A 14,129-nucleotide genomic window follows, 5' to 3' on the forward strand; every position below is an offset into this window, starting at 1 on the left:
GGAAAAGACTTTCACTTGACGGAAATAGCCACCGTTGTTCTACGTTACTGGCTAAGACTTGTCAGAGCAGGTAGAGAGGGAGGCTGGAGGATGGTTTGCAGCATGGGTGGGAGTCTCACCTCTCACCTGAGGCTGCTCTAGACCCGCCTAGAGCAGCCTCAGCCTGCTGGATCTATTGTGCTTCCTCAGGGTGCGGTCTAATCTCTGAGGGCAGGGCAAGGTGACTCTTTATTACTTTCGACTGTGCGGGCTCACAGAGTTCACATGTGAGCCATCCAGCGAGAGCAGGAGCGAAAATGACGAGCCTGGAACCGCTGAGGTCAATCATATCCATGAACAATGTGGATAACACGTCTCTGGCTCTGCCGTCTGTGAACCAGTTCAGATCAGGCCAGCAGCGCGTCCGGGACCAGGTGCAGACCGTCAGGAGGATAAAGTCCAGGCACAGCAGCAGAAGTGGATCTGCTAGTCTATCTCCAACAAGTAAGCCTGTTAATATGTCCGGTTAACCGCACTCCAAACCAAACCTTCAGTGCCGACAGCACTAGGCTTCTCATTTGGTACTTTATGAGATGAGAGCCACGTAACTGCACCGTTTTTTTTTTTGTTGTTTTTTTTTTTTTTTTTTCCTTTTAAATAAATAAATAGGACATGAGTCAGCATTTTCTGTTATTGCAGGTAACACAACAGCTGCTGAATGGCTCCAGTTATATAAACGTTTCAAAGGTGGCTTAGTGATGACTTGACAGAAAACCTGATTCATAACTGATATCCATTCAGATGAGGAAATCTGAGAGTTTTGTTTTTGTTTTGTTTTGTTTTGTTTTTTGTTTGTTTTTCAATTATTACCTTTATTTAAACAGGAAGATCATTGAGTGCTGGCCCTCATTCACAATGATGTTGAGTAAAATGACAATAGTAATATTAACAATAATAATACTTATTATTATTATTATTATTATTATTATTATTATTATTATCATTATTATTATTATCATTAAAGGTACAATATAAAGGAGAACAATCAGTTATGGCAATTATTTATATACACTTAATTATAATAATAATAATAATAATAATAATAATAATAATATTACAAGATACTAAATACAAAGACAATTCAATTAAAAAAGGTATAAACAGAGGCTGAATGATTTGTGATCATGGATTTAAATTGACCGAGGGTTACTATACTGAAGAACTCATCTTTAGGGAGCTTTGTAAAGTATTCCGCGGGTCGGAGCTTAGATCTTCCAAGCTCAGTCCAGTCCTTGAGGAACTTGCAGACAAAGCCAGTCATTAGAGAGTTTGACGCCCTAGAGGACCGGATCAGCGGAGATGTGATGTGAAATGGCAGTTTCCCAATAAGAGCCTTATAAATAAACAAATACATGTGTCTGTTTTTGTAAAGGATGCAATAATGAGTGCTATAAACCTCAGCAGTAATAAACCTGTGAGCAGAACAATAAACAGCATCCTGGGGTGTAAGAGTAGAGGCAGAGGTGTGCCAATAAATCACATCACCAAAATCCATAACAGAGAACAGCTTCAACAATCATTTTCCTATACAAACCAGAGGAAAATGTATTTTATTTTTATACAGAAAGAAAGAAATACTGAAGAAATATTTTTAAATCAAGTAAACAGTAACTTTTACAAGTAAAAAAGTTACTTTTAAGTAACTTTCATCATATTTTACTTTTTGGTGAATCACAATCAGAACTCCATATCGTGGAGTAAAATGGGGATTATTTGCAAAGAAGCTGCACAGAAGAAAATACGCAAGACTTTTAAAAAAGGGTTTAACAGTGTGACCACTGTTGTGCATGAAGAAAGTGTCATTAGACAAACAGCTTTTTGATAAATTATGCTCTCACTGTCAGATCTATGTGGCATTTATCTATTTTCAGCACTTACTTTTCTCCAGCTGACATACAGTACTTGTATCTTTTAGCTTAAAACACATATGCAGCAGGGAAATCGAATAAGTAACAGTTCTCATAGTTAAAGGCAATGGACCAGGTGTCATTCCAGTTATGAAGCATGATAACAATTGGCTAAGCTATTTACCTTTAACATTTTTCCTTAGGCCCTGCCTATGATAGTGTCTTCATAGACACTTACCGGATTGCACCTAGCACAATTAATGGAGGCTTCTTCCTTGGAAATGGCATTTCGAAAGCGGTAAGTTTTCACAACATAGCGTAGTATAGAAATTGCAAGTAATTGGCAAAAGTGACCCCTGATATTGTAATGGACACAATCCAGTGAGTGAGTAACTGATGTACATCTGTGTTGAGGTGCTGAAGATGTGGAAGATGACTCAGTGTTTCTTAGTGAGTGGTTTGTTGCTCATTATCTCCGTCTAGTATGGCTTTATCTGCTGCACAGATTCCCACAACAGTAATCCAAATCACTCAGTTCAGTGGAATGTGAAATTTTAAATGGTACTAGACAAAATATCAGTGGGATTTTTTGCAATCATACAACTAAACAATATGCAGGAAAGATGAACGCAACACCTGTAATATTGTGTTTTCTTCGTAATGAATATGTGTGATGTGCCTATTATACTATGACTTTCCTCTCATTTCTTTCTCAACAAATGATTTCAAAATGTCGCCACTCACACGTGTTTGTTTACAAGCCGCTCCCCTGGAAACTGCCTGGTGTTCAGATAACCACACTGGGGAATGTCCCATTGAATGCGCTCTCAAATTTAAATTCACACGTTGCCAGCTCTCTGTCAGTCAGTTCTTGCTTGTGGTTTTAAATGTGTTTACTGGTGAAATCAGCTGAGATAAGCCTTCTCAGTGAATTATTGTTCATCATAAGCACATGTATTCTTTGGCTCTACAGCTCAGCCAAGACAAAAACATCAACCGGCAAATCATCAACAACTCCAAGGGATCAACTATCCAGAGGAGCTTAAAGTTATCTAACTATCAGTATGAAGGCAGTTTTGCCCCTGTCGGCCCCATGCCAGTTGGTGCAGCCAACACCAGCCGCAGTGAGCCTGATCTGGGTTGGCGGCTCTCCATGCCGAGACGTGCCGCTCCATCGCAGAGACTCCTGTCCAATAGGTCCAGCACCCACTTCACAGAAACCAGCACCAATAAGCTCTTTTCAAGCAACCCACCCCAGCCGCAGCCACAGTTCATTATGAATGGCACGGGTCACACCAAAACGAGTAGCCAGTTCATAATTGGCCAAGTTGAAATGAAGAAAGCACCCTCAAAGCACTCCATTGTTGAGAATGCACCCAAGATCAAGGGAGATTCAGGGTGAGTGGAATGATTTTAAATGATTTTTAATTTGCAGTTATTACCAGCTATGATGCTTATATTTCTAAATCCATGCATTGAAAAATTCTTGTATATACTGTAAACAGCTAGCCCAGTCTCTTCCGTCTGCATACAAATAGCATGACTTTAATCAGAATCAGAATACTTTATTGATCCCCAGGGGGAAATTACTTAATTTACAAATTTCAGGTTGTGTGCAGTTCAAGTCCAGTTGTGCATGGAGTTTATACACCAACCCAGTAGCACACCATGTGTAATAGAGCCACTGGTGACATGACAGTATAAAGGGAGCAGGTTCAGTCCCTCTTCTAAGTGAGACTGGAGTTTTGTCTTTAGTTAACCTAACCTTTACCTAACCTAACCTAACCTAACCTGACCTAACCTAACCTAACCTAACTTAACTTAACCTAACCTAACCTAACCTAACCTAACCTTTACCTAACCTGACCTAACCTAACCTAACCTTTACCTAACCTGACCTAACCTAACCTTTACCTAACCTTTACCTAACCTGACCTAACCTAACCTAACCTTTACCTAACCTGACCTAACCTAACCTAACCTAACCTAACCTTTACCTAACCTGACCTAACCTTTACCTAACCTGACCTAACCTAACCTTTACCTAACCTGACCTAACCTAACCTTTACCAACCTATCCTAACCTAACCTAACCTAACCTAACCTTTACCTAACATAACCTAACCTAACCTTTACCTAAATTAACCTTTACCTAACCCAACCTAACCTAACCTAACCTTTACCTAACCTAACCTAAGCTTTACCTAACCTAAGCTTTCCTAATCTTTCTAACCTAGCCTAACCTTTACCAAACCCAACCTTTACCTAACCTAATTTAACCTAACCTAATCTAATCTAACCTAACCTTTACTTAACCTAACCAAACCTCTACCTAACCTATACTCACCTTACCTAACCTTTACCTTACCTAACCTAACCTAACCTAACCTTTACCTAACCTAACCTTACCTAACCTCACCTAACCTTTACCTAACCTAAGCTTTAGCTAACCTAACCTAACCTTTACCCAACCTAACTTCTACCTAACCTAACCTTTAGCTAACCTAACCTCACCTCACCTAACCTTTACCTAACCTAAGCTTTACCTAACCTCACCTAACCTAACCTATAGCTAACCTAACCTAACTTAACTTTTGCCTAACCTAACCTCACCTAACCTAACCTTTACCTAACCTTTCCTAATCTTTCTTACCCAACCTAACCTAACCTTTCCTAACCTTTCCCTAACCTAACCTAACCTAACCTAACCTCACCTCACCTAACCTTTACCTAACCTCACCTAAACTAGCCTAGCCTAACCTTCACCTTGTCTATTCTTTCCTAACCTATGCTTAGGCTTTCCTAACCTTAACCATAACCTTTCCCTAAACTTAACCGAGCAGTTTTTTTTTGTCTGTTTGTTTTTTTGGCTAACATTAGCTAACAAGCTAACAATTAGATAACGAGCTAACGTTACATAATATTAGATCTTACAGCAAATGCTGGTGATGCCATGACTGTTCAAGGTAATGGTGGTAGTTGGAAGCATCTGCTCTCCACAGACGTTAATGGGAAAGATCGGTGTATCACCTGCATGCAGAATTGGACTTTGGTGTATGCGCTGCATGCAGTTTGAAAGTGTCACATCTTATGATTTGTACACAGACTGATGAGATTGGGGTTGAGACAGCATTTAGTGTGCTAATGTGTTTTTCACCTACAGGTCAAATGACAACAGTGGTGCTGTAGATATCACACTGAAGGAAGCTGTGCAGTATCTCTCCAGTGGGGAAGAGGCATATCAGCACTGTGGAGCTTGCTTCATCCAGCACAACACCTTCATTGATGACAAAACTAAAGAGGAGGTGGCTTATCTTGTGTTGTCAGACTTCTATAGTTTCCACTGTAGTGTAACCAGCAATTTTGTTTTGAGTGTAATCAGGTGATTTACCTGCAGGAGCCCGCCTGCCCGAGGCTAACATTGGGCCACATGGGGTTCATAAGTCAAAATTCAGTACAGATACATGACAAAAAGCATAAAGCCTTTCCTTGTACAAATGAGCATGATGTCTGGCCTCATTAAAATAAGGATAAGTAACTATATAAAATCAGTAATTCTAAAATAATGCTTTACATAAATAGCTGTCATTTGGGATTTTGGATTACTGGGTGCTCTGGCAGTGCTAACACCATAAGACTGCTTGTCTCCCAGGTGTTAAAGCTCAATGGGATCCCTCCCCTGGTGGCTCTGCTGCAAAGTCCCAGCGTGCAGGTCAGCCAGACGGCCTCGGCCACCCTTCGCAACATATCCTTCAAAAACAACAGTGCCAAGGAGGAAATTCAACGCTGTGAGGGCATCACTGAGGCCGTGGCCCTGCTCAGAAACACCGACTCCTCAGAGACACAGAAACAGCTGACAGGTAGAAGGCCGCTCAGCCTTACATGCAGAAAGCCTTGCTCACAGAATAAGCGCTGTACATTCACAGATGACAGTCAGACACACAAGACAGACAGAGAGGTACTTATATCTCTTTCAGCATAATCCAATTGAATTCCTGTTGTCAATCAGCAGTGCTGTTGTGCTGCAGGGACTGTTAGCGTTTGAAGTGTCATGCCAAAATCTGCACTCTAAATGTGTTAATGCACAAAATATTCTGCAGCAGATGGAAATTGTGTGTTGTGTGTGTGAAGTGTTTAAGATATTTTAATGCTTAATGTTTAAGATAGTGTCTGCTATAATAGCACGGACTGAAAACTCAAAATTTCATCACTGAATGTCTGCCTATGATAATTACCCTATAGAGACAAAATGAGGCCAAAGCATTGCAAGGAAGTGTTATAATCAAAAAACAATTTGCAAATCAAACTGAGGTGCTGCCCTACAGAAAAGGAATAGGGCCACACACACACACACACACACACACACACACACTATCACACAATTATAGAAAAGAGTTCTGAGATTAATTTCAGAATTCTAAGAAAAATATTTGAGATTAAAGTTACCATTCTGACTTTAATCTCAAAATGCAGGGGAGAAAGTCTGAGTTCAGAGAATAAAGTTGTTTTATCTTGTAAGTCTGAATTGTGACTTTAGGAAAGATTAGACACCCCGAAAATTAACTTTTCTTTGAATTCTGAGAATTAAGTTGGAATTCTGAGATTCATCACAGAACACATTTTTTTAAGTATTTTTGTGTGGCCCCAATCCTTTTCTGTATTGACAACGAAGATGATTATGTTTTTCCAGGACTCGTCTCCAATCCTTTTTCTTTACAGCACTTTTTCTTTGACACACTTTTTCTCACTCCTCTAACCCCACCCACATGTTAAGAAGATGGTACAAAGTGAAAAAAGAAAAGTAAAAAAGCACTGCAAAGATAATGAATCTTAAAAGAAAATGTCACAATTTGATAGATTGGTCCTACTTTACTGAACCTCAAGCCTTTAACATTTCTGCCTGTGATGGTTTCCTTCTGTTGGTGCCACAGGCAGTGAGCAAATACCTCACTAATTGGCTTTGAGTCTCACTCGCAGGTCAAACAGCTGAAGTGGTCTTTTTCTCCGCAGGCCTGCTGTGGAACCTGTCCTCTGTTGACAGCCTGAAGCCAGACCTGGTGAAGAGCGCTCTGCCTGTGTTAATGGAGAGCGTGATACTTCCTTACACAACAGGTCCTGACCGGACCATCAACAACAACCTAGACCCCGAGGTCTTCTTTAATGCCACAGGATGTCTACGGTAACCAAAAAATTCTTGGTATTCTCAGACTTACAGGTTACAGGTAGATGTCAACTTAGCACCTACCAACTTGGCTTATTCATACCCCGTTTCCATTAAAGATCTAATTTGAGGCACATTAGCCAAGTCAACCGTCAATTAACAAGCAGAGCTATGCTTCAAAGTATTGTTACTTAATATTTAAATTAGTTTGGGCATATCTAGAGCAGATGACATCATTTTGAACAGCTGCTAATTTTACGCTGAAGACAACTTGGCCCTTTACTTTGCACAGCATGGTAGCTGCCCTATCACCTGCTTTCTTTGAGCAGAATGTGAGATTATTGGCCAATACTGACATTTGTACCTTTTAGTCAAGCTGAAAGAAGTACATTTGTTAGCCTCTCTGCATAGCTGGTCAACAAATGTTGAGGACCAGCTGTCAAGGAATGTTTTGAAATGAGATATTGCTGTGATGGGCCCTGAGCCTGTTGCTGGCCCAATGCAACCTGCCTTTGGCCCTCAAGCTCAACATGTTAAGGCCGCTTCCAAAAACTTCAGTCTATTTAAACCAAACCCTTGAGCAACATACTAAACACTTGTTTGGTCATGTTTTTTTTTCCATTTCAGAAAAATTGCATGGATTTGGTCCGTCTGTGTTTAACGTCAAAGCTGCAAAGAGGATTATAGATGATACAGATTATTCGATGTTATTTAATGTCACCTTGACTACTGCAATCCCCAGTTTATCTTTTTTATTCAAAAAACAGCTCCAGTTTGATCAAAATTCAGCCACAAGTCTGTTTTACCCACCTAAGATCTACTAACTATCTAACGTCTTCACCTGTTGCCTGTCCGTTTCAGAACCAGTTTTGAGATGTTATTGATTACTTCTAAATCTTGCTTGGCCAGGTCCTGGTTATCTTTGCAAAATCTTGATCCCTTATAAGTCTGTGTGCAGCCTGAGAAAAACAAAGATGACAGAGCCTCTGCTGGCAGGGCTTCCAACGTGCCTCAGGAGCTCAGGCTGCTGAGTCAATATCACCTTTAAATCACTTCTCCAAAGCTCCTTTTATTGAAAGGCCTTTTTGTAATGGTTGGATTGCAAACTGACACACAAAAAGTGCCTGGAAGTGCATAAACCCTCGAGAGTACCATAGGGACTAAAGTATCAAAATGATCGATCCATTCCTAATGTTGACCTATGATGTTCCAAATGGTTTCTTTCATTCACTATATATATATATATATATATATATATGTTGACCTACGATGTTCCAAATGGTTTCTTTCATTCACTATATATATATATATATATATATATATATATATCATTGCTGTTATTGTTATTTGTAGTAGTAGTTGTAATAGTAGTAATGGTAATACTAGTGGTATAAGCATATAAGCACTAGGACGGACTTCTTTATGGAAAACTGTGGCTTCCAAAATTGCTGAAAATATGATGACTAAATTGTACTGTGTCTGTGTTATTCTGCTTTATGTGGGTTGGTCTCTTCTGTCTCACAGACTGCTTAGCATGACTATCGAAACTGGCAGCTTGTTACTGGCACCCAAAACAGTGATTTCAGTCTGCCAGTTCTTGTCAAATTAAGTCATGTTACAGCAACAGAAGTTGGCAAGGACTGATGTGAAAATTTCTGCGTAACCTGTTGTTTCCCAAAACTTTAGTTAACAGATGCCCTGTATTTGATTTTCAACAGAAACCTCAGCAGTGCCAAGCAAAGCAACAGACAGGCGATGAGAAAGTGTCGTGGTTTGGTGGACTCTCTGGTCAGCTATGTGAAGGACTGTGTGGAGGCAGACAGACCAGACGATAAGGTGAAGGAGGAAACGATGATGTCTAACCTGCTGCCGATCCCAGGCGCTCTCTGCCTCTTGTGTCTCTCTTGTGATATCTCTCTCACTCCATTACTCTTTCAGTCTTCAGTCACGTGCAAGCACATCACACACTCATGCAGTGAAACTGAACAAAAAAAAAATTGGCACCAACTGCAATTCAAAGTGTAATTAAGTCTGTGCTGAATCATCACAATTTGCGATGATGCATTTTGCATTTGGACATTCCATCAGTGCTTAAAGGAATATTCCAGTGTTTTGGGCAAAATACTCTTTTGTCAGTTTACCCAGTCTGAGACAAGATGTTTGATACCATTTTCGCCTGTGTAGGCCCAGTGGTTCAGTTCCTATGGTTAGCATTTTGTGTTAGCGTAGCATAAAGACTCTATGTCTATGGGAGTCATTAGCCTTGCTCTTTTTTTTACTGAGTTTTTTTACTTTTTGACTCATTTACTGAATGAGTGAGTGCATTTCCTGCCATATCTGCCTGTACCTTCAGTGGTGCATGGATCACTGCACTAGATGGAAGGACAAGTGTCCATCAGTTATTGTTCCAAACATCTAACGTCCCCTAAAACCACTCTCCCTCTTTTTTTTTGTTTATTCCAGATGTTTATTCCCAATCCACATGATCCACTGTGTAAATGAGACACCTTTATGAGTTGTTGTAAGGTTTATTTTTCCAATTTGACAGACCCAGGCTAACGACTCCCATAGACTTCAAGTCTTTATGCTAAGCTAACACAAAATGCTACCCTTAGGAACTGAACCACTGGACGTACAGAGGTGAAAATAATATAAAACATCCTGTCTCAGGCTGGGTAAGTCCCAAAATGTTGAAGTATTCCTTTAATATTATTTAACTGATTATTTAAATGCTATGATTATAGTTTGGTGATTTGGCTTGTCCATATGCATAGCACAACCACATTATCTGATTGGACACCCAGATGTCATAACAACCTTCACTTATATTGTCCTGTTCTTTGATTCAGCTGTTACCTTTAGATCAATTTAAAATTCAACATGAGAATTATCACTTTGCTAAAGATGGGTACAATTTATTCATGTATTAAGGACAAATCAGAGGCTAAATAGCCTCAATGCAATGTAGTCAGTAAGACATGTTATATTCAGTCTCAAGAGTTCAGTGTATTTTTGAGTATGTAAATATTTAAAATGCCTACTGTTAGTTCCATTTTACATTCTTATATTCGATATCTTTGTCTTCCTGTATGTTGGAGCAGTCCGTAGAAAACAGTGTCTGCATCCTCCACAACCTGACGTTCCAGCTGCAGGCCGAGGCCCCGGCTCTGTTCAGCAGGATCACAGCCTTGTCCCGGACCACCAGCAGGACCCCGAGCCAAGGGGACACTGGCCCCATCGGCTGCTTCAGCCCACAGAGCAGCAAAGTGCTGGAGCATGAGGTGCGAAGTGGAGGGAGCACAGTATAGACAAGCATACACACCTATACACTCCCAGGTCCCAGGGCCAATTTAGCTTCCAGACACACAATGACAGATTTCCAGAATCTCGTCTAGACAGTACCTGTCAGTGTGTGGCACGTTATTCACTCCTGCTGAGTGAAAGGTCATTTTCTCTACTAATCAATCTGGCACCCAAGATTATAGCTGGCAGTCAGATCAGGTCTGACTTAGATTCCAGCAGCTGCTGTTTGTAACGTTAGTGCATTGTGTTGAATTTTACCTTTGTCTAAGAAGTCCCCCACCCATGTGCCACTTATCAAAAGACAGAACGTGCCAATGACAGAACATGTGGGTGAAGCTTTGTTGCCTCTATCAAGACAAGAAATTGCCTCAAGCTCCACATAATATGAATGACCTTTTGGAAAAAAAAAAAAAAAAAAGAAGTCTAATGTTGCTTTTGGTTGTATGCTCCACATATGGATGACATGAGATGCTGTATGTTATACCACATGTAACAATTGCAGTTGAGAATAATCTGCTCCCTGTCTGGTCTAGAATCATTTTGACTACGCAGTCGCTGAGGATCAAAACCCGCAAGGAGCAGGCTGGCTGATTCACTCCAAAACCCTGCAGGCTTATCTGTCCTTGCTGGGCTCCAGCCAGCGAGAGGAGACCCAGGAGGCCTGCTGTGGGGCGCTGCAGAACCTCACCACTCACCAAGGCGCTGTAAGGGAAAACCCCCTCCATGCAAATCAACAGGGCTGAACTGCATTGTCAGTAGTACTGTGAACAAGTGTTGCTTGTTCACACTGAGAAGGACCAAGAGAGCTGGGGCACACAATACAGACCATTGAAAACTACTGCTATTGTAGATGATTTTGCTTCTGTACTTGTTTACTGAATATTCTTAAAATTCTATCTGGACAGGTAGGGGTGGGAATTGGCATCCCGACATGCTGATGCAGTTTGATTCACAAAACTTTGGTGCCAATTCCCTATCTGTTGCGATTCTGTAATTGTTGTGATTCTGTAGGTATTTTTTAAGCACTTGACTATGAGAATCTGAATCCTACTTCCAATGACAATCATAAGCAGGTGATTGCTTGTGATGATTCCCATGAAGCATGAAGCAGGTCTTTGTTTGGGTTTGGGTTTGGAATTGGGACTTAAACGATGCTTATTTCCACCTCAAATAAAATAAAATATGCGATATAAAAATTTTTGAGATTTTTTTTTTCCCATTCATATCAACAGGTCTCAGCTGTAATGAGCCAGGCCATTGTGCAGAAGCTGAACGGCTTGCAAGTCATCGCTCCTCTTCTGAGGTCAAACAAAGCGAACTTACAGAGAAACACAGTGGCGCTGGTAGGAAACCTGGCCAAAAACCTGCACCTTCACAGCTCCTTAGGTGAGGAGAAAGATCCACAAGAGCACTTCACACTTTGTGTTTTTCTTCGTTTCAAAATGCTTTGTGATGAACATATTACCTGATGTTTATTGTTTCACATAAAACTGATTTAATATTTAAAGTGCAAAATGAGGAATGAGTTGAGTTTGCAAATAATTTTGCAATAATGCCAGCAATTGTTTTGTAAGATTAGTTGTTACATTATTGAAATGAGGGCAATCTAATTTTTTGTTTGTTTGTTTGTTTGTTTTTACAAGTGTTAGCTTGTGGTAAACAGCCAGTGTGATGTTGTTTCGTTGTAGCTCGTCAAGCTCTGCCAGAGCTGGTGGGCATCATGAGCGCTGGCACCGTGGGAGCGAACGAGTCTGATGACACTTTGGCCATGGCGTGCCAAACGGCTCAGTGCGTGCTGCTGAAGGAGCCTGACCTGGGCAAGCACCTGCTAAACAACAAGCTGATCAACTCTCTGAACGACATCAGCCACAACAAGTAAGGTCACATGTAATCACAGAGAGCTATCTGCAGACATGTGAGGAATACTCACCCCTTCCATGAAACATGTCACTCACCATGTGAATCCTGGCATGAGCTATGACCCTGTGCTGATTTTGATTATCAATACCACCTTAATCTTTTCAATTATAAAGGCTAAACTGAAAGATTTTTTTTTTTTTACCTTAAAACAACTGAAACATGAGTTCTGCAACCAAACATTTGGAACACAGTCCAATATTTTGCATGCTCAGTGTTGCCTGAAAATTATTTTGACATTGTTCATATGTTTGGTAGTCGTAGTTTTCACTGGATGTTGTTTTTCTTCTTGTTAGGTATTTCCCCAAATCCAGCAAAGCTGCAGCCCTGTTCCTCTACAACCTCTGGTCCGAGAAAGACATACAAAGCTTCCTAAAAAAGGTTTGTTCACGCTGTTTCTGCTTGTGACTAAGCTGGGTGTGTCTTTACCACTTCTTTCCCTTGACACAACAGTCCACACCTCTCTCTGGTATTTTGAGATAAATAGGGGAAGACTGAAGGATTAGCGAGCGATGTCTAATGTGAGAAAAAAAAAACATGAATGTAAGTGAAGAGCCTAAATAATGCAGGCATGGAATCCAGTAGTGCAGGTTCAAGAAAACTCATATAATTAGATGCAAGCTCATTGTATCGCATTTAAGAATATGCATATACGTTTGTACCCTATGATCAAGATGTCATATCGAAGAGTGAAAACTGCCACGAGCAAAATGCAAATAATCACATAGTTTTGTTAGGGTGTCTTCAGCCTTTTGGATTATTGAGGTCCAATGCTGATTTTTTTTTTCTTACAATCTGTCCCACAGCAAGGAATGAGCAAGGCCAGCTTTGTGAATGACATCACCACGGCTGCACACAAGTCCGTTCAGGTTGTAGAGTAATGCGGCTGCATGAAACACATCACCCTGCGATCCATTCCACGCCCATGGGACATAAACACGATGAGGCTGAGCAGCATCCCCCGATTGTCATTTCACATAAAAAAAAAAATAAAATAAAATAAAAACAATGTACCTGCACAACAAGTGCTGGTACTGTTTTCTTTGTTGGAACACAGGTGAAGGTGAAAGGTCAAAAGTGATACTGTTTACTGTAATATACAACGAACTACGTTTGCATTTGCTTTTCTACTCTTTATGGATGTCATATTTCTTAACATATTTCTCGTGTGTTTGTGCCTACATTCTTCAGTCACATTTTCAGGGTTCAGATTTTTGCCCATATTTTGCAGTGCAGTTGCTCTTTTGAACTGTTCGCCAAAACCTCATCAATAAATTAAGATGGCTTTATCAGATGAACAGAGATCATTGTGAGAACATCATTTCTGTTGTTTAGAATGATGAGTTAGAGATGATTTACTTTGGCTGTGATGATCAGTAAGTTAACAGAACACTGACATTGTGATATGTAGCTTCAATTTTTGTTCACATTTTGTAAATAGTGCTTTTGTTGCATGATTCAGTGGATCCATTCATCCATTTTTTCATATATGCACATCGAAAGTGATCCGGTTTTTATCACAAAGTGTCAATAAAGCTGATCCAGCAATGGATGCAAGAGAATTTGGAATCGTAATTGAATCTGTGAATTTTGTACTAATCTGGACGAGTCACTTGTAATAGTGGCTGTCATGGCCGGAGCTGCAGTGAGTTTAGGATGAGTGAAACCTCTTGTTTATGTCACACCGCATTAGGATGTGGCTTCACTTAAAACTTCCTCTAGGCCCATTACCAAAGTACATCTGTCAACAGTTGTTTACTCCACCCTTATGATTTGTAATCAAGGGTTTGAGGCAGACAGCAAAACACTGAGGCTGTTGTTGTTTTGAATGTGTTACATAACAGATTTTTGACCTGGGTCTC

The 14,129-nt window shown here is 40.3% G+C and overlaps 1 protein-coding gene across 1 annotated transcript; it reads left to right on the forward strand.

Annotated features, from left to right (window-relative positions):
- The first annotated feature begins 223 nt into the window (after positions 1–223).
- Positions 224–13,806, forward strand: pkp1b (plakophilin 1b). The gene is made up of 13 exons (XM_030050627.1): positions 224–483; positions 2,090–2,184; positions 2,860–3,284; positions 5,050–5,191; positions 5,539–5,746; positions 6,897–7,065; positions 8,766–8,883; positions 10,149–10,328; positions 10,884–11,054; positions 11,583–11,736; positions 12,039–12,225; positions 12,564–12,648; positions 13,074–13,806. Exons 1-13 carry the CDS (start codon positions 297–299, stop codon positions 13,146–13,148), a joined length of 2,196 nt encoding a protein of 731 aa, XP_029906487.1. The 5' UTR covers positions 224–296; the 3' UTR covers positions 13,149–13,806.
- The last annotated feature ends 323 nt before the right edge of the window (positions 13,807–14,129 follow it).

This window comes from Myripristis murdjan, chromosome 5, assembly GCF_902150065.1.
Source record: "Myripristis murdjan chromosome 5, fMyrMur1.1, whole genome shotgun sequence".
NCBI classification, from domain to species: domain Eukaryota; kingdom Metazoa; phylum Chordata; class Actinopteri; order Holocentriformes; family Holocentridae; genus Myripristis; species Myripristis murdjan.